Here is a 26,308-nt window from a genome sequence, read left to right on the forward strand (position 1 = left end):
TTCCATCAGACCACCAACAGTCCTGACACTGTATCTATTAATGTCCAGTGGGGCTATTAAATTGGAAGCTATAAACTCTGTGCAGTGTATCTCTCCCTCTCTCTCTCTCTCTCTCTCTCTCTCTCTCTCTCTCTCTCGTCAGACATTAGCACACATCTCACACATCCGAGCCACCAGCTCACGTTGTCTCTGGGCAGAAGTGACCAGACTATGGATTTTCACTGTGTTTTGTGTGACTGTGATTGACTGTTAATGACGACTTGCAACGATGAGGACCTGAGCTCATGTAAATTCAGTTAAAAACAGGGATTTGATTAAATTATAATGTATGTTTCATCTAATGTAATAAGCACAACAAGTATAATCGCCTAAGGTGGACCTAAACACCTGCCTACCTTTTGAAGCCAAGACTTTAAGGCATGTGACTAAACAGAAATAAAACTACCATAACAGATATAGGTTTCATTTTATTTTGATGGTCCCTTTAAAACATTCTGTTGACTATAAGTAACGCTGCACCTACATGTCTTCTAACTCTCATTATAGACTTAAAATAAAGAAATGCACTAAATAAAAATATATATACAAAATACAAAACGTGAATAATATCTGTCTATGGTAAATTAAACTTAAAATAATCCTATAAAGATTTGGAAGTTAGTTAAACCTACATCAACATCAAGTTGATCAATTAAAGTTCCAGATCACTTAATTGTCAACCAAATCGTAGTTAAGGGTAGAGTAGATATTCCGATACTTTTAATAATTATTTTTCTGTAGGTTTAACTTCAGAGTATATTCATTCTGGTATCTATACCTCTTTGAAATCTATTGATCCTGCTAAATATGCTCTGAACAAAACTTCTCTGGTTTATAATGCTCTAGTGAAACTAGACATTGAAAAAATCAGCAGGTGTCAACAGATTATCACTGTACATTAAAAGCTAAATTTAATCATATACTAAAAATCAACATGTGTTGATAAAGTTGAGACCTATTCTATAAAAATGGCTGCTGGTATTGTGGCAGGGCAGATTGCTTCTATTTTTAATTTAAGTTTAACCTCTAATACCATACAAATAATTTGGAAATCATTAAGAATCATTCCACTGTTAAAAGGTGGAGAATCTTCATATCCTAAAAATGATAGTCCTATTTGAATAATTGTTAAATTATCAAATAATTTTTTTTTTTACTGATAATAATATCCTTAATGATCTGCATTGAGTTCCTCGAGGATCCATTTTAGCTCCCCTTTTGATTTCTATTTTTATCAATGATTTAGTCAACTCAAAATGTCTATAGTACATTTAAAACTAATGTTATGCCAAAGTGTTGTACAACAAAACATATTATATAAAAAAGCATAATAGAAAACATGATTTTTTTTTTAAACAAACACATAAAAATAGAATCAGAGCAAACTGACATCAAAACCTTAAACTGACATTAATCAAATGCCATAGAAATCAAATAAGATTCGAGAACAGACTTAAAACTGGCTAGAGAAGGAGCAAGTCTCACATTTACAGGCAAACTATACCAAAATGTAGGAGCTGCAGCTGAAAAAGCCTGACCACCCTTGGTTTTACAGCGACAATGTGGGACAGTTAAGAGAAGCTGATTACTACACCTAAGTGCTCTTTGAGAAGAGTAAGAGTCAGAAGGTCACTGATGTATTTTGGTGCAAGACCAGATAAAGCATTGTACACAAAGACAGCTATTTTAAAATCAATTCTATACTTTACAAGGAGCCAATTTAAAGACGCTAAAATCGGAGTAATGTGATCCCTCTTTTTTGTTCCAATAAGGAGCCTCATAGCAGCATTTCGGACAATTTGCAGATGAGAAAACCCAGTCTGAGGCAGGCCACAGTAAAAGGAATTACAGTAATCCAGGCATGATGTTATGAAAGCATGGATTACAGTCTCCAGATCTTTGTAAGACAAAAACTGTTTCAGTTTAGCAATTGATCTCAGATGGAAGAAGCTGCCTTTTACCACTGTGCTAATTTGTTTCTCAAAGCTGAGTAACGAATCAAATGTAACCCCAAGATTTCCTACATGGGTTTGTACACTGGCAGAGAGAGACCCTAAATTATAAACAGATGAAGTCCTAGAGTGGCCTAAAATCTGAATTTCGCTTTCGGTTTCATTGGTTTCATTTGGTTAATTGCTATTTTTTTTTTAGCCATCCAACCTTTTATCTCCTCAATACAGTCGTAGAGCACATCCAGAGAATCACTGCAGTCAGTTTTTGCTGCAAGATAGAACTTTGTATCATCAGCATAGCAGTAGTATGAAATCTTGTATTTCTTAAAAATGGCACCCAAGGGAAGCATGTAAAGTGAAAAAAGTGGGCCTAAAATGGACCCTTGGGGCACACCGCATGCCAAAGGAGCTGACAAAGAAGAAAACTTCCCAATGGTCACTGAGAAGGTTCTGTCTTTAAGATAATAGGCCAACCACCGCAGAGCAACCCTGAATACCCACCAACTTTTCCTACTGATGTAGCAATAGTATCGAAAGCCACACTTAATTCCAACAAAACAAAATAAAAAAATGTGTAGTTATCTTTGTGTGAAACTATGTGCTGCCGTCTTGACCATGTTTCCCTGGAAGAAGAGATTGTGATGTCTAAATGAGATTCTTCTGTCTAAATAAAGGAGACAAGAAGCGAGCAAGTGGGAGAGATAACATTTAATCTACTCAATTCTATGCAAACTTCAGAAAGCAGACCACAGACAGCTATTCAATTGCTAAAAAATAGTCTTTGCACATTCAAATTTACCAAATGTATTCTTTTATATTTTGCTTAGAAAAGGTGAGCTCTGACTGCACTGCCCTGACATCTTACAGACGCTCCCTGTGGGACACGCACAACAATTTTATGCCCATTTCAAAGAGGAGAAGAAAATAACTGGTGGTTATCTCGTCAATTATGCATGCAAGCTGATCCAAACACCTGGCCTTTCCTTCGAGTTCTATCTAGCATGTACACACACACACACACACACAGATTGTCATTTTCTGTGTCTCATTGTGCTGTGATGCATTTGTACAGCATTGACATCTCTCTGTCTTACCTGTTAGAATAGAATCCATCTGCTGTCTTCTGCTAATTGCTTTCTGTCTCTCTCAGGGTTTTAGATTAAGTTATCTCTCTTACTTTCTGCTCAGACGGACACCTGTCAGACTTAACAAAAATATACTGTTTTGCTCCTTCTGAAGGTGAGTTTCATCCAAACCAATATCTTAAATATTATGCAATGGTTGAATATTTGTCATGGAAGTTTTTTTTATTTATTTATTTAATTTTCATCAACGTCTGAAACCATTATTCTGCAATTCGTATCGGCCACCCTAAACCGTTTATTCACTTACCTTTTGTCTGTACAATATTATACTGTACACCTTAACTTCAACCTTATTCCTTAGCTATTCTAGATGCAAGCAGGACATATACACATTATTTACATGCAGTGACATCGAAAAGTCTGGGCCAATTTTTGTGCTTCAAAAAAAAAAAAAAAAAACGAAAAAGAAATAAATTGAATGGATAGACCTCATCACCTCTCTGTATCAGAGTCTCACCAGAGTTACTATTATATATTAATTTCCAGCTCTACTCACTCTTTATAAATGACATTATAATGAAATATTAATGGTGGATCATTACAGCACAGTTATTGCCCCTTTTAAAAAGACATCCATTAGAGTGGAATGATAGCTGTTATGCCGAACAGAGCTTTGCAGCTCCATCTTTGAGACTCTCTCTCAGTTGTTCAAGGTAGAAAGGTTTATGAGAGTGTCTTCTTCATAATAAATATGTTGAATTGTCCTCATGTGACTTTATGAAATGAGGGTCATTATGGGAGTGTGTGAGTCAGTGTTGTCTGTCTACAAAATGTGTGTGAGTCAGTTTTGTGATTTGACTGGGGCTACCCTCTTCATTGTCACACTGCCCAGGGCCATAAGTTATGACCTCACTGCATCCATCATTCACAGTAAAAGATGGCATCATTAGAAGACTACCATGCTCTATTCAAAACCATTAATTCATTCAAATTGTAGTTTTACTACTATATGTATACAATGATATATTTTCAATAGATGTTGTTATATATATATATATATATATATATATGAATGATGTTTTACTTAATAATTAATATTATAATTAATATTGGATATATTTACTAAATATTTTGATAAAATTCTACATTTGTATTGTAAAACTTCATGTAAAGAACTTTGGATATGTGTACTGACTAAAGCTTTGCAATGGTATAAGCTACACATGAAAATAGCAAGCCATATAATTTGTTAGAACTATACTCATTTAACATATTTACTTAATGCTAAATAAATGTTTTATTAAGAATAAAAATGAATTAAACAATATAGTTAAATAAAAATGTATAAGGTATTCTATAAATAGTATTTTATAGAAATGTACAACTCTACAAATAAATTTTATAAAATGTTACTTTTTATTGCACAATTGAATATGTGTTGAATGTATTTGTACAGACGAAAGCTTTGCAATAGTATAAGCTACACATAAAAATATCAATATCACATTTTATACATTTCAACTTTTTTCTCTCCAAACTTTTTTTTTTCTTCCTGACATCACCTTTTACTATTTTATTTCTAAGAGATCTAATTATTAATTATATATAGGCTGTAAGATGAAGAAGAAGAAAGGATTCTGGGTGTGTCAGTATGTACTGGATGTTGTCAAATAGAGCATGGGTAAAGTCAGACCTCTATGGGTACAATGAAGAACTGCAGGCCTGCACATCATGTCCACCAGAATGCATGTATCTGTCATGAGGCAAAGACAATGGGATATAACAAAGAAAACCCTTTTTGTGAATTTCATCTCTAAACATCTTTAAGCTCTTATCCTCAATACTTGACATTTCCTTGGTTTCCCTTGCAGTAAGATCTATTTAAAGACAACCTATTCTGCCCCCCCCCCACCCCACACAATTCTTAGCTACCCTTAAATAGTGACTTTGTTGTGTGTAGAATAAAGTGACACATCCTGACCAATCAAGAAACTATTTTAAGTCAAGTGTAAATGTAAAGGCAAGAGTGAGTGAGAAGGCAAAATAAATGTATCCTTTTTTTGTCTTTCTACATCTGTATCCATTGCAATGTATACTCAAAATAAAAAATAAAACAATAAAACTCAAAAATAAAACAATACGTAGAAACAATCTACAATTTCCATTGTTAGTAAACTAAACATTAGATTAAATAGAAAAAATACTATCTTCTTTTAAAACACACTCCAATAATCAGTTTTATTTGCAACTTAACATTATATATATATACATATATATATATATATATGTGTGTGTGTGTGTGTGTGTGTGTGTGTGTGTGTGTGTGTGTGTGTGTGTGTGTGTGTGTGTGTGTGTGTGAACTGTAACTCTAATCAAATTAAATAATTCCCAGAACAAATATTTACATTCTTTCTCTAATAATTAAAACTCTCAAGAAATACAAAGGCTAGATAAATAAAAAAATAAAATAAAAAACTTGAAAACTGTACAAAATCTTGAAAATGACGTTTGGTAATGCAAAATGAATAAAACATCCAGAATTCTCTGTTTTATTCTCTGCAGGCACAGCTAAATGCACCCAAAATACTTTCTGCTTCTGTAAACCAACATGATCCCTGGATCTGTGATCCCAAAGCGTGTGTACTTTCCCCTCCATTACATTTCTCTGTCAGAGAACAGTCCATGATTTTACTAAACACAAAACAGTCAACCTCTGGGACCCTGATAAACCCTGCTGTCTCATCACTAGCTGCCCTTCAGAAGCCTGATTCTAAAATATACGCCTGTGGAGTTCTATACAAAGCTATCAGGCAATGCAGACAAGCCTCAGTAGTCCTCTGCACAGACAGAGCTGGAAAGTTATACAATTAAAACAATTAATAATACAATTAAAACAACTTCAGAGGAGAACAAGCTTTCATACACACACACACACACACACACACACACACACACATATATATATATATATACACATACATACATATGTGTGTGTGTATATACACACACAACATGTTGAACTACAATCAGGGTTCACATCCTTTAAACAACACGAGTGCCGCCCATGTTTCATCATGTTCTCCTACTCCTTTTCTCTCCCTCACTTTCTTCTTCTCTGTCTCTCAGTGAGCGTCTGACAAATTATGTCATGTTTAATCAGTGGCTAAACTCCCAGCGGCTGCTGTTTCTCCACTCACACTCCCGAAAGTGAATTAATTCAGCGAATCAGGTTTTTATTGTCTCCCTGACACCCGCATTTGTTTGCCCTGATACCACCTGCTTCCCCTTTCATTCCCTCTTTATCATAAACATGCTCTGACTCTGCTGGCTCTCTCTTCTGTTCATTTACCATACCAGCTCACCACACCCTTTCTGCTCACACAGACTCTGCATGCTCTTTCCCGTTTTCTCTCCCCCCTTGCTTTCTCTCTGTCTCTGTCTCACTGTGTGTGTGGGTGTGGCAAAATGCAGCATTGGGTAATTGTAAAGAAACAGAGCCGGTCGCCATGACAACCAGATGATGAAAGAATAAGATAAGACACTAAGTGCCAAGATTGCAATGTAACATCATTACGGCGTGTGTTTGGATAGGAAGTGAGGGAGAAAGAGGAGTAAAGGAAACAAAAGACATATGTTACTGTTTCTTGCTGCTGTCTATGTTACTGTGTTTGCCTGGTCAGTGATTGTGACAATAAATCGTGGGTCAAGTCCTCTAGCTCTAAACTGTAGGAAATTAGACATTACTATGAAGGGGTTTTATATATATATATATATATATATATATATATATATATATGTGTGTGTGTGTGTGTGTGTGTGCGTGTGTGTGAAATTTAATTTTTAAATGAAATTGTTCTAATGACATGGTCTTATATTTCACTACAAAAGAATTTATTATGAAAAATAAATCTACCTTGCAGCACAACTAATGTTGAATTGAGTTTCTCTTCATTTAAGTAGACCTCTTTGAATTAAGGCATATTACTAAAATGTAAAGCAAAAGCTCAACTGTATCTCAGAAATGTGCTTCTGAAATCAATTTAATGATCTGCATCCAGAGTAAGTTCAGAACTGTATTGAAAACGTTGCTGCTGACACCCTTACTAATATTGCTGGTCAACAAATATCAAATGCACAACCTCTTCTCACATCAAACTATCACAAACAAACACATATAGACTATAAACAGCATGACTGTGTTTGTGGTTGTTGCTACAGTGACTCTTAATCCTCAGCAGAAATAGAGCACGGGGCGGGGCTTCAATGTGATTGACAGGGATGATGTCAGAACTATGAGTTCAGCCTGCAAATCATGGGCTCCTGCAGCACAGAATGGAAAATTACCGGCCCCTCCCCCCACTGCATGTCTCTCTCTCCTTCTCTTCATATTTTCCCCTCTACCTTTTATCCCATCCCATCTCTCCTTCCTCAACACCCCCACTCTCCTCCCTTTCTCTTTCCCTCTCCCATCCCCCTCGTTTTCTACCACACAGTCAACATGCATCTGCTTAGAAGGAAAATCTCAGTCAGTGCAGAGACAATAATAGATCTAAATTCTGCTTTGTGTGGTTCTGCTTAACACAACAAAACACAGTAAAGCACAAACTTGCAGGTGTACTGTAAAACAGCAGAGGAGATAACATTAAGACAAATATATATCTAAACCAGACAGTATGATCAGATGTAGAAATCTAATATGTTGGTTAGAGACTATTTAAATCATCCTCATGCACTTAACTAATGCAGTCTAAGTGTACAGCAGAGACAAACACAACCAGATCGACCTAAAAGCATAAAGATGATAGAGAGAAAGCATTCAACTGGCCATTAACAATATCAAACCATTTAAGAAATGAAATACAGGTTTAATTTGCAAATGGCACCGCATATAGAGATGTAACATAGCCCTTTTCCAAATTTTAGGCTGTTTAAATTATCTGTATTGCTCCTACCCTGCTGAGAGGCCTCAGCTGCAGGGAGAGAGAGAGAGAGAGAGAGTGCTGCTGGACTGCAGTTAAAATTCTAATCTGCAGAACGCTGCTTACAAAGTGAATTTAAAGTGAATTTAAAGCTGGGGTATGTGTTCAATAAGATGCTAGTTTTTCCTTGCCAGAGATAATTCAAGGAGAACACAGAAGCCAGGCATGGCCTCCTTAACCAACATGGCACAGGCAACGATAAATCCACTCCACGTGACAGCCATCTGACTCATGTTCAGACTTAGAAACTGTTTTAGTGATTTCTGCATAATACAAGTGGCGAAAAAAAACAAACAAAAAAAACACTTTAGATAAATTACTGCTGAAATATGAGAAAAACCCTTGAAACGTATCTGTATTGTTTGGCCAAACATTAAATGTGATATTCCATGGGCACCATAAAAAGTACTGGTCAATTCAGCACATGGTTGCTGGACAGATTCAAACTATGGTTAAGCTTAGTGTGTTTCAGGACCATGGAGAGTTCTCAGTCTCAGGCAATAGAAAAAGGGCCATGATTCTGCAGAGGTAGAAAGGCTTACCTTTTCTTTATTAGGAAGGGTTTGTGTTCTGGTAAAAGTGTCTCCTCCATTAATACTGATCAGTTCTGCATCTGCAGGCGGAAATTGCGCAGGGAAAACCACTACGTCACTCTTCAGTGTGTCCGAGCTAAAACACACGTCATACTGCTGAGCAGATTTGGAGTAAGACCAGCTCCCGTCAGGATGAGTGGTGATCATCGGGGTGCTGTACCTGCCCAAACTTCTGTCTGTCCTGTGGCATTTTACAGCCATCAAACTGATGAGACTCAGTAAAAAGATGACGGACACGCACACAATGGCGATCAGCAAATACAGATTTAAATCCGAGAAACTCTCCTCCTTTATCGGCGCATGTCTGAATGTGGTCTTGACGTCACCTGCGCTTTCAACAACCACAACATCGATAGACACAGTCGCTGACAGTGAGGGCTCTCCGTTATCACAAACCAAAATGACCAGCGGGTGAGTTTTCAGGTCATTGTCACTCATTCTCCTCTTAGTCCTGATCTCCCCGCTGCTGGTTCCGACTCGGAACAGATTGTTTCCTTTGGGTTCAGAGATGTGGTAAGACAGCAGCGCATTGTAACCAGAATCTGCATCTACAGCCCTGATCTTGGCCACAAAGTAGCCCGCATCAGCAGAATAGGGAACGTTCTCCGTGTTAACGGAACCGAGCTCGGAATAGGGAGCGAGAATCCCGGGACTGTTGTCATTCTCATCCAGGATAAAAACATTTACAGTCACGTTACTGCTGAGCGGAGGAACACCAGAGTCTGTGGCCTGAACTTTAAACCCAAACGTTTTTATCTCCTCATAGTTAAACGACTGTAAACTGTGTATATCTCCACTATCAGGGTTTATACTTACAACAGAATATGTATTTCCAGATTTATGAAGTGGTAATAATCCATATGTTATTTTGGAATTTTTATCTACATCAGGATCAACGGCTGAAATAGTGTAAAGTATTTGGCCTTTGGGGCCATTTTCTTTTACAAAGATATTTATGACAGGATTTGGGAAACGTGGGGGATTGTCATTAACATCAGAAACATACACTGTGAAAACACGAGTGGCAGAAAGAGGTGGGGTCCCTTCATCTGATGCCATGATTGTGACATTATATCGATCTACACGCTCTCTATCCAATGGCCCATCCACTACAAGAGAATAATAATTCTTATACGAGGACTGTAATTTAAAAGGAACATCACCTACCACTTGCCCATGCGTATTCCCATTCTTTCCCGAGTCTTTGTCCGATATCGTTATCAAAGCAACCGTTGTTTCTTTTTTAGCATCCTCGCTTACTGTGTTTATTTGCGACGTTAATGATATTTCTGGCTCGTTGTCGTTTATATCTAACACCTCTACTAATATTTTACAGTGAGCGGATCGCGGACTGGAACCTTTGTCTATAGCCTGAGCATGAATCTCATAAGCATTGTGTTGCTCGAAATCCACAATGCCCTGCACTGAAATCACGCCGGTGGAAGAATCAATTTTAAAAATGCTGTTTGTTTGGTCATCGCTGTCTTGGTGAACTAAAGAATAAATAATTTCACTATTTACACCCTCATCTAAATCAGTGGCACTCAGATGTATGACTAATGTTCCCACTGATGCATTTTCAACAAGACGCACTTTATAAAGAGCTTTGCCAAACACGGGTGCGTTATCATTCACATCTTGCACATTTATGACTATCTGCATCGTACCTGATTTGGGAGGTTTTCCTCCATCTACAGCAGTCAATGTGAGCTGGATCACAGGCTGTCTTTCTCGATCTAAAGCTTTATGCAGCACTAACTCAGCCGACACACTCTGCTCTCCTCCGCTTTGTACATCCAGGGTGAAGTGCTCGTTCGGACTCAGCTTATAGCTCTTTACCGAGTTCGCTCCAACATCAGGATCCGATGCTCTCGGCAACTGGAATCGGTCTCCAACAAAGGCATTCTCTGATATGTTAAATTGTTTAGACCTAACACGAAACGACGGAGCATTGTCATTAATATCTAAAACATTTATCTCAACGCGAAACAGGTTTAACGGATTATTAACAATGGCTTCTATATTCACTGAACATTGCGGTGAGGCGGGACAAAATGTCTCCCTGTCGATCCTTTCGCTGACGAACAGAACACCAGTTTTCAAATTAACCTCAAAATATTTTCTTCCCAAAACTGCGGTGATATGAAATCCACGTGATTCCAGTTCTTGAACATTCAAATTAAGATCCTTTGCGATATTTCCAACAAACGTCCCCGTGTTCACCTCTTCTGAAATGGAATATGCGATCTGGGCTGAAGCTATAGACAGCAAGCGCAGCACAACCAGACACACAACGGTCCCGTCAAGAACAATTTCCTGAGCCATTACGCATCTATTTTGTAAACTCCACCAATAACTGCAAAAAGAATATTAATAAAATAGTTTCCATATGTTGGTTATAATGACCTATATGCTATTTTGTTTCAGTGCATACAGTCACAAAGACGAAACAGAGTAAATCGCATGAGCGCGCACAGAAAGAGATTGAGGAGGAGCCAACGTGGGCGCGCACAAAGATTGCAAAACACTTCTACTGACACCAAGTGGCTTCAAAGAAACAACTATAATGATAGTATCAGTTGAATTATTATTTTTTTTATTCTTAATATCTATACATTTTAGAAATATACAGTATATATATATATATATATATATATATATATATATATATATATATATATATATATACAGTATATATATATATATATATATATATATATATATATATATATATATATATATATATATATATATATATATATATATATAGCTTTTTACGTTTTACACATTGGACAATTGTATCTGACAAATTAATATTAAACACATTTTTCAAAATTGCTTTTTATGTTATGTCTTACCTTTTCTTTATTAGGAAGTGTTTGTGTTCTGGTAAAAGTGTCTCCTCCATTAATACTGATCAGTTCTGCATCTGCAGGCGGAAATGGCGCAGGGAAAACCACTACGTCACTCTTCAGTGTGTCCGAGCTAAAACACACGTCATACTGCTGAGCAGATTTGGAGTAAGACCAGCTCCCGTCAGGATGAGTGGTGATCATCGGGGTGCTGTACCTGCCCAAACTCCTGTCTGTCTTGTGGCATTTTACAGCCATCAAACTGATGAGACTCAGTAAAAAGATGACGGACACGCACACAATGGCGATCAGCAAATACAGATTTAAATCCGAGAAACTCTCCTCCTTTATCGGCGCATGTCTGAATGTGGTCTTGACGTCACCTGCGCTTTCAACAACCACAACATCGATAGACACAGTCGCTGACAGTGAGGGCTCTCCGTTATCACAAACCAAAATGACCAGCGGGTGAGTTTTCAGGTCATTGTCACTCATTCTCCTCTTAGTCCTGATCTCCCCGCTGCTGGTTCCGACTCGGAACAGATTGTTTCCTTTGGGTTCAGAGATGTGGTAAGACAGCAGCGCATTGTAACCAGAATCTGCATCTACAGCCCTGATCTTGGCCACAAAGTAGCCCGCATCAGCAGAATAGGGAACGTTCTCCGTGTTAACGGAACCGAGCTCGGAATAGGGCGCGAGAATCCCGGGACTGTTGTCATTCTCATCCAGGATAAAAACATTTACAGTCACGTTACTGCTGAGCGGAGGAACACCAGAGTCTGTGGCTTGAACTTTGAACGCAAACTTTTTTATCTCCTCATAGTTAAACGACTGTAAACTGTGTATATCTCCACTATCAGAGTTTATGTTGATCATGGATGTTACCGGGCCGCTTTTCGAGCTTTCTACTAAAGAATATGTTATTCGGGCATTATCACCTACATCAGGATCAAAAGCAGATACTGTATGAATAACAGCTCCAATCTGACTGTTCTCTTTCACATAAACATTAATGATGGGCTCTGGAAAGCGCGGCGCGTTGTCATTCACATCAGAAACGTGTATAGTAATGACACTGGTGCTAGAGAGAGGCGGAGTCCCTTCATCTGTAGCTGTGATAGTCACGTTATACTCAGACGCGCGCTCTCTGTCTAAAGGCCCGTTAACAACTAAGGTATAATAATTCTTGTACGAGTTCTGAACTCTAAAAGGAGCAGAGCCCTGTATTTTTAACGTTACCTGTCCGTTTTTACCAGCATCATTATCAGCTACAGTTATCATTCCCACCATTGTGTCAATTGGAGCATCTTCTTTAACAGTGCTCACTAAAGAGGTCACAGATATCTCCGGAATGTTGTCATTGACATCCATGACCTCGACCAATACTTTACAGTGTGCTGCTTTCGGGGGATAACCTCGGTCTTTTGCTTGTACTCTGAGTTCAATTGCATTTTTCTGCTCGTAATCCACATCTTTTTTTACAGTAATTTCACCTGTTTCTGAGTTTATCGAAAAGGCATCAACATTTTTGTCATTGTTATGATTGATTATCGAATAAATGATTTCACCGTTCACACCCTCGTCTAAATCAATTGCTTGAACAGTTATCACGTGAGTACCACGTGCTGCATTTTCGGTTACTTTGGATTTATACAAAGACTTACTGAAAACAGGAATATTATCATTAACATCCACAACGTTAACTATAATCTCTGTTGTACCAGATTTGGGAGGTTTTCCTCCGTCTACAGCAGTCAACGTGAGCTTGATAACAGACTGTTTCTCTCGATCCAAAGCTTTCTGCAGCACTAACTCTGCGGACACACTCTGATCTCCACCACCCTGTACATCCAGAGAAAAGTGTTCATTTGAACTCAGCTTGTAGCTCTTTACTGAATTACTGCCCACATCCGCATCAAATGCGCTTGGTAATGGAAATCTCTCCCCTGGAATAGCTGATTCGCTGACATTCAAATTTGTTATTGATGTCTGAAATGCTGGTGCATTATCATTAATGTCAAAAACATTTATCTCAAATCGGTAAATATTCAATGGCGAGCTAATCATGGCTTCTAAAGGCAGAGAACATTTCATATTCTGCTCGCAAATCTCTTCTCGATCAATTCTCTCTCTGACATGGAGGGTTCCAGTTTTAGTATTAAAATCGAAATACCTCTTGTTTGGTCCCGGAACAATATCAAACCCTCGTACCTCAAGATCCTGAATATTCAGATTAAAATCCTTCACCAAATTCCCAACTGTAGTGCCTGGGTTTGCTTCCTCCGACACCGAATACACCAGTTGTCCGCCCGCTTTATTCCAAAGCCAACACAGAAAGCACACAGAAATCCCAACCCGAAATCTTGATTGATCTTTGGACGCCATTTTCTCTAAACCTTCTGGTTATGCCAAAGTGATACAAATCCGATAGCATAGTCACCCAGGAAATATCCACAGGAAACTGCGCGCTGCAGCAGCTTCTAGACACAATGGCGAATTCTGAACAAAGCCTCTCTGCTCGGGAAGCTACAAAATGAGGCGGAGCTTAGTGGAGTCAAGAAGATTGTCCTGTAAAAATGGAAGGCTAGTGACATCGTGCGGACAACTGCAATCTAAACTGTTTCTAAAAAAATAATTTTGCTGTTTAATCTTTCGGTTATAAGAGCATATTATTAAAATACATTTGATAATGCCTAGAACGGAGGATGTGTCCACATCAGACTCGCTATCTAATTATAACAGTGGCATTGATGGCACACACTTAACAAGGCTATTTAAATGAAAAAAAAAAAAATGGTACGAGACACAATAAGGCCTGAACGGAAATTTAGTGCTTATTTAAGGGCAGGGTTTCAAACGTTTTTATAACCCGACCCATGTGGCCTAAATTGTTAACTTGAAGAACCTCTCCTGAGATTTTAAGTAAATATTTCAAAAATGTAATGCCATATTTCCATGTGTACTTTATTTTTTTATTCATTTATATATATATATATATATATATATATATATATATATATATATATATATATATATATATATATATATATATTCAGAATGATTTCATATAGCTATTGTTATTAGACATAAAATGACATAAAATTGACATTTCATTATTTTAGTAACCAAACTGATCACAGTTATCAATAGGCTATTATCAGTGTATTGTTAACATGTGCTGAAAATGTTCCAGGAGTACTCATAAAAAAAATAAAAAATAAAAAAAAAATATACATATGTATGTATGTATATATATATATATATATATATATATATATATATATATATATATATATATATATATATATATATATATATATATACATATATATATATCCTAATTGTTTGATTTGCAACATAACACATTCTCTATAAACACGCACTACATGCGCTAAAGTTTTGACCAAAAAAAAAAAAAAAAAAAAAAATAGGTTTTATAAAATGATAAACCTAATAATTCATCCTTTACATATTTTTTTTTAAGAAAAGTATGATTTAAAACGATACATGATATTGCCATTTTATCTGCATCATAACCAATTCTAGGCTATTATATTTTTGAAGTGTTGACATTTTAAGAATGCACATTCGTTTGTTTTCCGTTTTACAGGTAAGATTACCAGCACAATTTTGGCCCAATTTGGCCTAAACAAAAACAAAAGCACACTAGCGCAAATACACGGTCTCGTTCTGCTAATGGAAGAGTTGAAATAGGGCTATTGCCACGGTACAATCCGATACCATGAAAGTGCGTATCATTAGCGTACTATTTATATGCAGAACTTGACTTTGACTTGCATATGATATGCAGTGTGTAGGATCAGGTTTGTGGAGCAGATGCTTATCATTTGCACTAGAAAATTGCTTATTGTATGCACGTCAAACACGTGTGTATCATTTGCAAGCCAAATTCAATTTCCGAGTGTCAATAGCACGATTTTATGTTTGTATATGGCATACTACCAACATGCATTTTAATGGGACCACTTCTGTAAACAAAGCAGCGCTTCTCTCAAAGAGACTACGTAATCACAAATTTCAACCTTAAATAAAATAATAATAATAATAATAATAATAATTTTATTATTTAATTCTAATGCAATTAATGAATACAACTTTTCATCAACTCACTAATGCCCTAAAAGAACATATGCATATTTGCGTTTTCAGCACCACGGACAGAGTGCGTTAGTGAAAAATATGTAAAAACTACACTTTAAACCTCCGTGCAACCAAAGTAGATTATATTTGGGAGAAATAAGGTAAAACGGATTCTTATTTTCCCTCAAACGTTATATCAATTTGAATAAGCAATATACAACACAAACAATTCAAAGTAGAAACAGAAGCTCTAACTAAAGCGTTTTCATCACGTGTAATGAAGAATACCTTACCTTTTCTTTATTAGGAAGTGTTTGTGTTCTGGTAAAAGTGTCTCCTCCATTAATACTGATCAGTTCTGCATCTGCAGGCGGAAATTGCGCAGGGAAAACCACTACGTCACTCTTCAGTGTGTCCGAGCTAAAACACACGTCATACTGCTGAGCAGATTTGGAGTAAGACCAGCTCCCGTCAGGATGAGTGGTGATCATCGGGGTGCTGTACCTGCCCAAACTCCTGTCTGTCCTGTGGCATTTTACAGCCATCAAACTGATGAGACTCAGTAAAAAGATGACGGACACGCACACAATGGCGATCAGCAAATACAGATTTAATTCCGAGAAACTCTCCTCCTTTATCGGCGCATGTCTGAATGTGGTCTTGACGTCACCTGCGCTTTCAACAACCACAACATCGATAGACACAGTCGCTGACAGTGAGGGCTCTCCGTTATCACAAACCAAAATGACCAGCGGGTGAGTTTTCAGGTCATTGTCACTCATTCTCCTCTTAGTCCTGATCTCCCCGCTGCTGGTTCCGACTCGGAACAGATTGTTTCCTTTGGGTTCAGAGATGTGGTAAGACAGCAGCGCATTGTAACCAGAATCTGCATCTACAGCCCTGATCTTGGCCACAAAGTAGCCCGCATCAGCAGAATAGGGAATGTTCTCCGTGTTAACGGAACCGAGCTCGGAATAGGGCGCGAGAATCCCGGGACTGTTGTCATTCTCATCCAGGATAAAAACATTTACAGTCACGTTACTGCTGAGCGGAGGAACACCAGAGTCTGTGGCCTGAACTTTAAACTCAAACGTTTTTATCTCTTCATAGTTAAACGACTGTAAACTGTGTATATCTCCACTATCAGAGTTTATGTTGATCATGGATGTTACCGGACCCCTTTTCGAGCTTTCTACTAAAGAATATGTTATTCGGGCATTATCACCTACATCAGGATCAAAAGCAGATACTTTATGAATAACAGCTCCAATCTGACTGTTCTCTTTCACATAAACATTAATGATGGGCTCTGGAAAGCGCGGCGCGTTGTCATTCACATCAGAAACGTGTATAGTAATGACACTGGTGCTAGAGAGAGGCGGAGTCCCTTCATCTGTAGCTGTGATAGTCACGTTATACTCAGATGCGCGCTCTCTGTCTAAAGGCCCGTTAACAACTAAAGTATAATAATTCTTGTACGAGTTCTGAACTTTAAAAGGAGCAGAGCCCTGTATTTTTAACGTTACCTGTCCGTTTTTACCAGCATCATTATCAGTGACGGTTATCATGCCAACCATTGTGTCAATCGGAGCATCTTCTTTGACATTATTAACCAAAGATGTTACAGAGATTTTTGGAACATTATCGTTAATGTCAACAATTTCCAGTAGCACTTTACAAAGAGCAGCTCTAGGCTTCTGCCCTTTATCTTTTGCCTGCACGCGGAGCTCCACAGCATTTTTTCTTTCGTAATCTACGTCACCTTTCACAGTAATCTCTCCAGTTTCAGGATTTATTGAAAACGATTCTACATTTTTATCATTACCGTGGTTAACTAAAGTATAGACAATCTGACCATTTACACCCTCATCTGGGTCGCTGGCCTGAATTGTAACAACAGAAGTACCAGGTGGCGAGTTTTCATTTACACGCGCTTTATACAATGATTGACTGAAAACAGGAATGTTATCGTTGACGTCATCCACATTTACGATTATTTGCATTGTTCCAGATCTTGGAGGTTTTCCTCCATCTACAGCGATGAGTTTGAGCTGAATTAATGGCTCTTTTTCTCGATCTAAAGCTTTCTGCAGCACTAATTCAGCAGACACACTCTGCTCTCCTCCGCTCTGAACATCGAGAGAAAAGTGTTCATTTGGACTCAGTTTGTAGCTCTTTACCGAATTACTGCCCACATCAGCGTCAAACGCGCTCGGCAGAGCGAACTGCTCCCCTGGAAAAGCTAATTCTGAAATATTTAGTGTTGTCTTTGAGGTAAGAAATACTGGTGGATTATCATTAATATCTAGTACGTTCACCTCAAATCTATACATATTCATAGGAGCGTTAACAATTGCTTCAAGAGGTAAAGAACACTTCGCATTCTGTTCACATAGATCCTCTCGGTCTATTCTCTCCTTAACGTGAAGAACACCAGTCTTTAAATTCAAATCGAAATACCTTCTGTTGGTCTCTGACACGATATGAAATCCACGTCTTTCGATGTCCTGTAAATTCAAGTTAAAATCCTTAGCTAAATTTCCAACTGTCGTGCCTGGATTTGCCTCCTCCGTTATAGAATACACAATCTGTCCATCTGCAAATATCCCAAATAGAAGAAAGATACGAGAAAATATCCACACTTTCAAAATATGCCCGTCTTTTAAAGCCATTTTACCAAACCATTTCCGTGTATGCTAAATCACAGAAACTCTCCAGCATGTCTGTAAACCCTTTTTTTTGTGCAAAATCAGCGAGTGGACTGCGCCCGAGGACAATGGCGTATGACGAACAAAGCCCTTATCCAGGAAGATAAAAAAAGAAAAATAGGAGGAGCCTCATCTTGTCAGGAACGCTCAAACAACAGGCAGATGCTGACATCGCGCGGATAAAATAGAAAATTCACCAAGAAAGCAAAACGTTTTTTAACCAACCAAATAACTAACTAGCTAACCAGAATAAAACAATTTGATATATATTTTCACGTTTTATTTCAATTGAACGGTCGATAAACAAAATATGTAATATATCTGAAATATATTTGCTTAAAAAACACAAAGAGACACAAATTGTGCTTTAAAGAAGTTTGCTCTGCATTCAGCTAAATGTATCACCTTGTACAAAAAAATAAAAATTTGAATTGATTGATTGATGACCTGTATTGCATAATAATATAAAATCTTAATTCCCAAGATAAAAACGCATTATATGTGTAATACGACGGGAAAAAATAACTGTTACCAATAAGTTTGGATGCAAAGTGTTCAGCACCACGAAGAGATCCAATTACACCAACGATAAACAAATATCGAGCAATGTAATGTTTACCATGTCTATCGTGTTTAATGTGCACTCTTAACTAAAAACTACAATATTTAGTAACCATAAACGAAATATCAAATAACCAAGACAAAACAGAGGATGTCGATTAGATATGTAGCTCGAAATCAAAAGACTTAATTTACCAGTAAAATAAATACTGTATTAAGTTATCTTACCTTTTCTTTATTAGGAAGTGTTTGTGTTCTGGTAAAAGTGTCTCCTCCATTAATACTGATCAGTTCTGCATCTGCAGGGGGAAATTGGGCAGGAAAAACCACTACGTCACTCTTCAGTGTGTCCGAGCTAAAACACACGTCATACTGCTGAGCAGATTTGGAGTAAGACCAGCTCCCGTCAGGATGAGTGGTGATCATCGGGGTGCTGTACCTGCCCAAACTCCTTTCTGTCCTGTGGCATTTTACAGCCATCAAACCGATGAGACTCAGTAAAAAGATGACGGACACGCACACAATGGCGATCAGCAAATACAGATTTAAATCCGAGAAACTCTCCTCCTTTATCGGCGCATGTCTGAATGTGGTCTTGACGTCACCTGCGCTTTCAACAACCACAACATCGATAGACACAGTCGCTGACAGTGAGGGCTCTCCGTTATCACAAACCAAAATGACCAGCGGGTGAGTTTTCAGGTCATTGTCACTCATTCTCCTCTTAGTCCTGATCTCCCCGCTGCTGGTTCCGACTCGGAACAGATTGTTTCCTTTGGGTTCAGAGATGTGGTAAGACAGCAGCGCATTGTAACCAGAATCTGCATCTACAGCCCTGATCTTGGCCACAAAGTAGCCCGCATCAGCAGAATAGGGAACGTTCTCCGTGTTAACGGAACCGAGCTCGGAATAGGGCGCGAGAATCCCGGGACTGTTGTCATTCTCATCCAGGATAAAAACATTTACAGTCACGTTACTGCTGAGCGGAGGAACACCAGAGTCTGTGGCCTGAACTTTGAACGCAAACTTTTTTATCTCCTCATAGTTAAACGACTGTAAACTGTGTATATCTCCACTATGAGAGTTTATGTTAATCATGGATGTTACCGGACCGCTTTTCGAGCTTTCTAGTAAAGAATATGTTATTCGGGCATTATCACCTACATCTGGATCAAAAGCAGATACTGTATAAATAACAGCTCCAATCTGACTGTTCTCTTTCACATAAACATTAATGATGGGCTCTGGAAAGCGCGGCGCGTTGTCATTCACATCAGAAACGTGTATAGTAATGACACTGGTGCTAGAGAGAGGCGGAGTCCCTTCATCTGTAGCTGTGATAGTCACGTTATACTCAGATGCGCGCTCTCTGTCTAAAGGCCCGTTAACAACTAAAGTATAATAATTATTGTACGAGTTCTGAACTTTGAATGGCAACATATCGTGAACCTTAAGCTGAATGTCCCCATTCTTTCCCGCATCAGTATCCAGTACAGTTATCATACCAACCACTGTACCATTAGCTGCGTCCTCCTTAACAGTATTTACTAAGGAGGTAACAGAAATTTCAGGTGTATTGTCATTTATGTCCATTATCTCCACCAACACTTTGCAGTATGCGGCTCGTGGTTTAAGGCCCTTGTCTTTAGCTTGTACTCTAATTTCAACAGCAGCACCTCTTTCGTAGTCTACAGTGCCTTTCACTGTTATAAGCCCGGTTTCAGAATCTATCGAGAATGCATCTACATTACTATCGCTATCTTGGCTCACTAATGAATATGCGATTTCACCGTTTAGTCCTTCATCTGGGTCACTGGCGTGAACTTGAATTACGGAGGTGCCAAGCGGTGCGTTTTCTACGACTCGAGCTTTCAATAGTGGTTTACTGAACACTGGAATGTTATCATTCACATCCTCAATATTAACAATTAGATTTATCGTCCCTGACCTTGGAGGTTTTCCTCCGTCTACAGCGGTCACTGTGAGCTGGATCTCTGGTTGTTTTTCTCGATCTAAAGCTTTCTGCAGCACTAATTCAGCAGACACACTGTGCTCTCCTCCGCTCTGAACATCCAGAGAAAAGTGTTCATTCGCACTCAGTTTGTAGCTCTTTACCGAATTACTGCCCACATCCGCGTCAAACGCATTCGGCAATGGAAATCTTTCCCCTGGAAATGCCGACTCTGATATATTAAAATATTTCACAGGAGAGCGAAATGTAGGTGTATTATCATTTATATCTATAATGTTTACTTCAAAACGGTAAACGTTTAATGGCACATTAATAATAGCTTCCAAAGGGAGACAGCATTTCAAGCTCCGTCCGCACAGTTCGTCTCTATCGATTCTGTCTTTAATATGAAGAATTCCAGTTTTTGTATTTAAATCGAAATACCTCGTATTTGTTCCAGTTACTAGTTGAAATCCTCGATTATGTAAATCCTGTAAATTCAGGTTAAAATCCTTTGCAAGGTTACCGACTGTTGTTCCCGGGTTTGCCTCCTCCGACACTGAATACACAACCTGCCCGTCGGCTATACTCCCAAAGAAAAACAACACATATAAAATAATCCTTGGAAGACAATCATGGACCAAAGCTATTGCCATATTGTCTTTGTTTTTAAACGGAATATTCATCAAGATATCAGCATTTCGTTCTAGTTTCGTATTTGTATCCACTAAAGCAGAGAGGAGACTGAGAGCTGTAGCATTGTCCGAACAAAGCCATTGAAGCTACACCCTCTGCGAAAAACAAGGCGGAGACACGCGAACACAAATGTAAAAAGATTAACCATGGACTGATGAGGACCTCTAGTGGAAGAGCAGAAATAATATACAACTCAAATCATGTATATAAACTGCTGAATGGGCGCGGTAAACGTTGTATGATTATGACAGGTTTTTCCAGAAAAGGCAACTAATAATAAATAAAAATCAGTTTAAAAGGAAACTTGATATTCAACTGTTTTGTAGACAGATGTAGGCTACTAAAAATGTGTTTTAGCAGTAAAAGAGTAAAAAAAAAAATCTCTTAACCATTAAACTCTGGGAACTTATTTATTTTTTTATCTAAATGTATTATTTATTTTTATTTTCTTTAAAAATCCAACAAGACAAAAACAACATTAGGATGAAGAACAGGAAAATGAAGATGAAAGAGAAGACTGAAATCAGTTGAAACACCTAGATGGTACGCAAAGCCACGCATGATCAATAACAGTAAAGAGTTTCAGTACCATGGACAGCAAAAAGCAGCAGCGGCTAACAAAATAAAAACAAATAAATAAATAAAAAAGACAAGAAAAAAAGAAAAATCATCGTATTTAGCTACATATTTACATTCTTACCTTTTCTTTATTAGGGAGTGTTTGTGTTCTGGTAAAAGTGTCTCCTCCATTTATACTGATAAGTTCTGCATCTGCAGGCGGAAATGGCGCAGGGAAAACCACTACGTCACTCTTCAGTGTGTCCGAGCTAAAACACACGTCATACTGCTGAGCAGATTTGGAGTAGGACCAGCTCCCGTCAGGATGAGTGGTGATCATCGGGGTGCTGTACCTGCCCAAACTCCTGTCTGTCCTGTGGCATTTTACAGCCATCAAACTGATGAGACTCAGTAAAAAGATGACGGACACGCACACAATGGCGATCAGCAAATACAGATTTAAATCCGAGAAACTCTCCTCCTTTATCGGCGCATGTCTGAATGTGGTCTTGACGTCACCTGCGCTTTCAACAACCACAACATCGATAGACACAGTCGCTGACATTGAGGGCTCTCCGTTATCACAAACCAAAATGACCAGCGGGTGAGTTTTCAGGTCATTGTCACTCATTCTCCTCTTAGTCCTGATCTCCCCGCTGCTGGTTCCGACTCGGAACAGATTGTTTCCTTTGGGTTCAGAGATGTGGTAAGACAGCAGCGCGTTGTAACCAGAATCTGCATCTACAGCCCTGATCTTGGCCACAAAGTAGCCCGCATCAGCAGAATAGGGAACGTTCTCCGTGTTAACGGAACCGAGCTCGGAATAGGGCGCGAGAATCCCGGGACTGTTGTCATTCTCATCCAGGATAAAAACATTTACAGTCACGTTACTGCTGAGCGGAGGAACACCAGAGTCTGTGGCTTGAACTTTAAACTCAAACGTTTTTATCTCTTCATAGTTAAACGACTGTAAACTGTGTATATCTCCACTATCAGAGTTTATGTTGATCATGGATGTTACCGGACCGCTTTTCGAGCTTTCTAATAAAGAATATGTTATTCGGGCATTATCACCTACATCAGGATCAAAAGCAGATACTGTATGAATAACAGCTCCAATCTGACTGTTCTCTTTCACATAAACATTAATGATGGGCTCTGGAAAGCGCGGTGCGTTGTCATTCACATCAGAAACGTGTATAGTAATGACACTGGTGCTAGAGAGAGGCGGAGTCCCTTCATCTGTAGCTGTGATAGTCACGTTATACTCAGACGCGCGCTCTCTGTCTAGAGATCCATCCACAACCAGAGAATATTTATTTTTATAAGTGTTCTGTATACGAAAATATGCAGAATCGCATAACTTAAGAACCACTGCGCCATTTTTTCCTACGTCTTCATCTTTAACAGTGATCAATCCCACCATTGTACCAGCAGCAGCGTCTTCTCTCACTGTTTCAGCAAGAGATGTCACGGAAATTTCAGGTGCATTATCATTAACATCAACAATTTCAACTAAAACTTTACAATGAGCAGCCCTTGGTTTCTGGCCTTTATCTTTTGCTTGGACACGAATTTCTACAGCATTGCTAGATTCGTAATCAATAATCCCTTTAACTGAGATTAGACCACTGACAGAATCAATGGTAAAAGCGTTTACCACACTATCCTCATCATGGCTTATAAATGAATATATTATTTCTCCATTTAAACCCTCATCAGCATCACTAGCATGGACCGTGACAACAGATGTGCCCTGGGGCGCATTTTCCGTAATTCGTGTTTTGTAGAGAGATTTACTAAAAACGGGAATATTATCATTAACATCCTCAACATTAATAATGATTTGCGATGTTCCTGATTTGGGAGGTTTTCCTCCGTCTACAGCGGTCAGTGTGAGCTGGATCACCGGCTGTTTCTCTCGGTCCAAAGCTTTCTGTAGCACCAATTCAGCAGACACACTCTGTTCTCCTCCGCTCTGAACATCCAGAGAAAAATGCTCATTCGGACTCAGTTTATAGCTCTTTACCGAACTACTGCCCACATCCGCGTCAAACGCACTTGGTAATGTAAATCTCTCTCCCGGGAAGGCTGATTCTACAATATTTAGTTCCGTCTTTGGGGACTTAAAGGTAGGAAAATTATCGTTTATGTCTAAAACATTCACCTCCAGTCGATACATGTTTAAGGGGGAGTTAACAATGGCTTCTAATTCCAGAGAGCATTTTTTGCTCCTTCCGCATAACTGTTCCCTGTCTATTCTCTCTTTGACGAGAACAACACCAGTTTTTAAATCAACACTGAAATACCTCTTATTTGGGCCTGAAACGATTTGAAATCCACGATGCTCTAATTCTTGAAGATTTAGGTTCAGATCTTTCGCTATATTTCCCATTGTGGTTCCCGGATCAGCCTCCTCCGATACCGAATACACAATCTGCCCATCGGCAATATTCCAAATTGAAAACGTTGCAATAAAATAAATCCACCATTTAAATCCGTGTTTCGGCATTTTCATAATTCCTTCAATAAATCGGTCTCATCCATTCGGTATTAACCAAACAACGCCGTAATTCCTCACAGCTCTTGCAAAAACAGAGACTGTACTGGGCCCTTTCTCGAACAAAAGCCCCACATGATAAACTGAATCCTCCCTAACTGAGGAGGAGCTTTGCATTGCTGAGGTAAGATAAAATCTCGGTCTCTAACGACACCGCGCGGACAAATTGAGGCAAAGATAATTCAGTAAGAAGGGAGCCAATATCTTTAAAATCACAATAGAATAAATTCAAAATATTGACTTATATTGTTGAACAGTGTTATTAGTGGAAAATGAAAACTCACAAAAAACAAAACTGCATACTGTTTTATGTTTGTAAGTTTTGTCAGTTCACACTGCATTTAAATACAATAACAATCAGGGAAAATTAAGTTTCATTAAAAAATACTATACCAAACTTACCAAATATACTGATCTCTCTACTGTTCTTTTTTTTTTAAATTATTATTATTTGTTCTGTATTGCAACAAATAAATGATGTGATTCTGACGACAAGAAAAATTAGGTCTTATAATCGGATGTGACAAAATCTGCTATCTTGATGTTTGGGCGCCAAGTCTTCAGTACTACAAACAGGTCCAAATACATATTACTGTAAGAGTAAACACTAATCTATATGTGCACTCTAAATGAATAATTACAATATTTTGTAATCACAGCAAAACAATAAACAGCCAAGACAACAGAGAGGACAGCAGTTAGATATATAGCTCGCAAACGAAACAAAGGCTAAATTCGCTCAAATTTATGCACGACAATCTAGGATGAAAGAACATCGGATTTCATGTTTGCGTTTTCAGCACCACGGACAGAGGACCTTAGCGCAATAGACGACCACGCCAAAACTACATTCTAAACATATGCTCAATATAAATAAAATATGTCTTCCCCTCAATCTTGATATGAAAAAAATGATAACCAGCACTAAAATTTCAAGAAAAGAAGCATCAGTTCTAAACCACAGCGAAGGGAATAATGTGTTTTCCTCAATTTTTATAAAAATGATCTTACCTTTTCTTTATTAGGAAGTGTTTGTGTTCTGGTAAAAGTGTCTCCTCCATTAATACTGATCAGTTCTGCATCTGCAGGCGGAAATTGCGCAGGGAAAACCACTACGTCACTCTTCAGTGTATCCGAGCTAAAACAGACGTCATACTGCTGAGCAGATTTGGAGTAAGACCAGCTCCCGTCAGGATGAGTGGTGATCATCGGGGTGCTGTACCTGCCCAAACTCCTTTCTGTCCTGTGGCATTTTACAGCCATCAAACTGATGAGACTCAGTAAAAAGATAACGGACACGCACACAATGGCGATCAGCAAATACAGATTTAAATCCGAGAAACTCTCCTCCTTTATCGGCGCATGTCTGAATGTGGTCTTGACGTCACCTGCGCTTTCAACAACCACAACATCGATAGACACAGTCGCTGACAGTGAAGGCTCTCCGTTATCACAAACCAAAATGACCAGCGGGTGAGTTTTCAGGTCATTGTCACTCATTCTCCTCTTAGTCCTGATCTCCCCGCTGCTGGTTCCGACTCGGAACAGATTGTTTCCTTTGGGTTCAGAGATGTGGTAAGACAGCAGCGCATTGTAACCAGAATCTGCATCTACAGCCCTGATCTTGGCCACAAAGTAGCCCGCATCAGCAGAATAGGGAACGTTCTCCGTGT

The 26,308-nt window shown here is 38.5% G+C and overlaps 1 protein-coding gene across 25 annotated transcripts in view; it reads right to left on the reverse strand.

Annotated features, from left to right (window-relative positions):
• The window catches only part of LOC128027753 (protocadherin alpha-C2), an 85,901-nt gene that overhangs the window by 19,989 nt on the left and 39,604 nt on the right, over positions 1–26,308 (reverse strand). For 2 of the 25 annotated variants that reach the window (XM_052615585.1, XM_052615599.1), the window contains one exon: positions 15,895–16,826. The exons of 7 other annotated variants lie outside the window; for them this stretch is intronic. In XM_052615585.1, the coding sequence (XP_052471545.1) occupies positions 15,895–16,826 (932 nt within the window). Of the gene's footprint in view, positions 1–8,597; positions 8,809–11,506; positions 13,698–15,894; positions 18,031–19,098; positions 21,685–22,217; positions 24,696–25,646; positions 26,024–26,308 lie in introns of those variants that run through there. 16 more of the 25 variants (XM_052615596.1, XM_052615584.1, XM_052615609.1 and 13 more) reach the window with 16 other exon arrangements.

This window comes from Carassius gibelio, chromosome A14 (genome assembly GCF_023724105.1).
Source record: "Carassius gibelio isolate Cgi1373 ecotype wild population from Czech Republic chromosome A14, carGib1.2-hapl.c, whole genome shotgun sequence".
Classification (NCBI taxonomy): Eukaryota; Metazoa; Chordata; class Actinopteri; order Cypriniformes; family Cyprinidae; genus Carassius; species Carassius gibelio.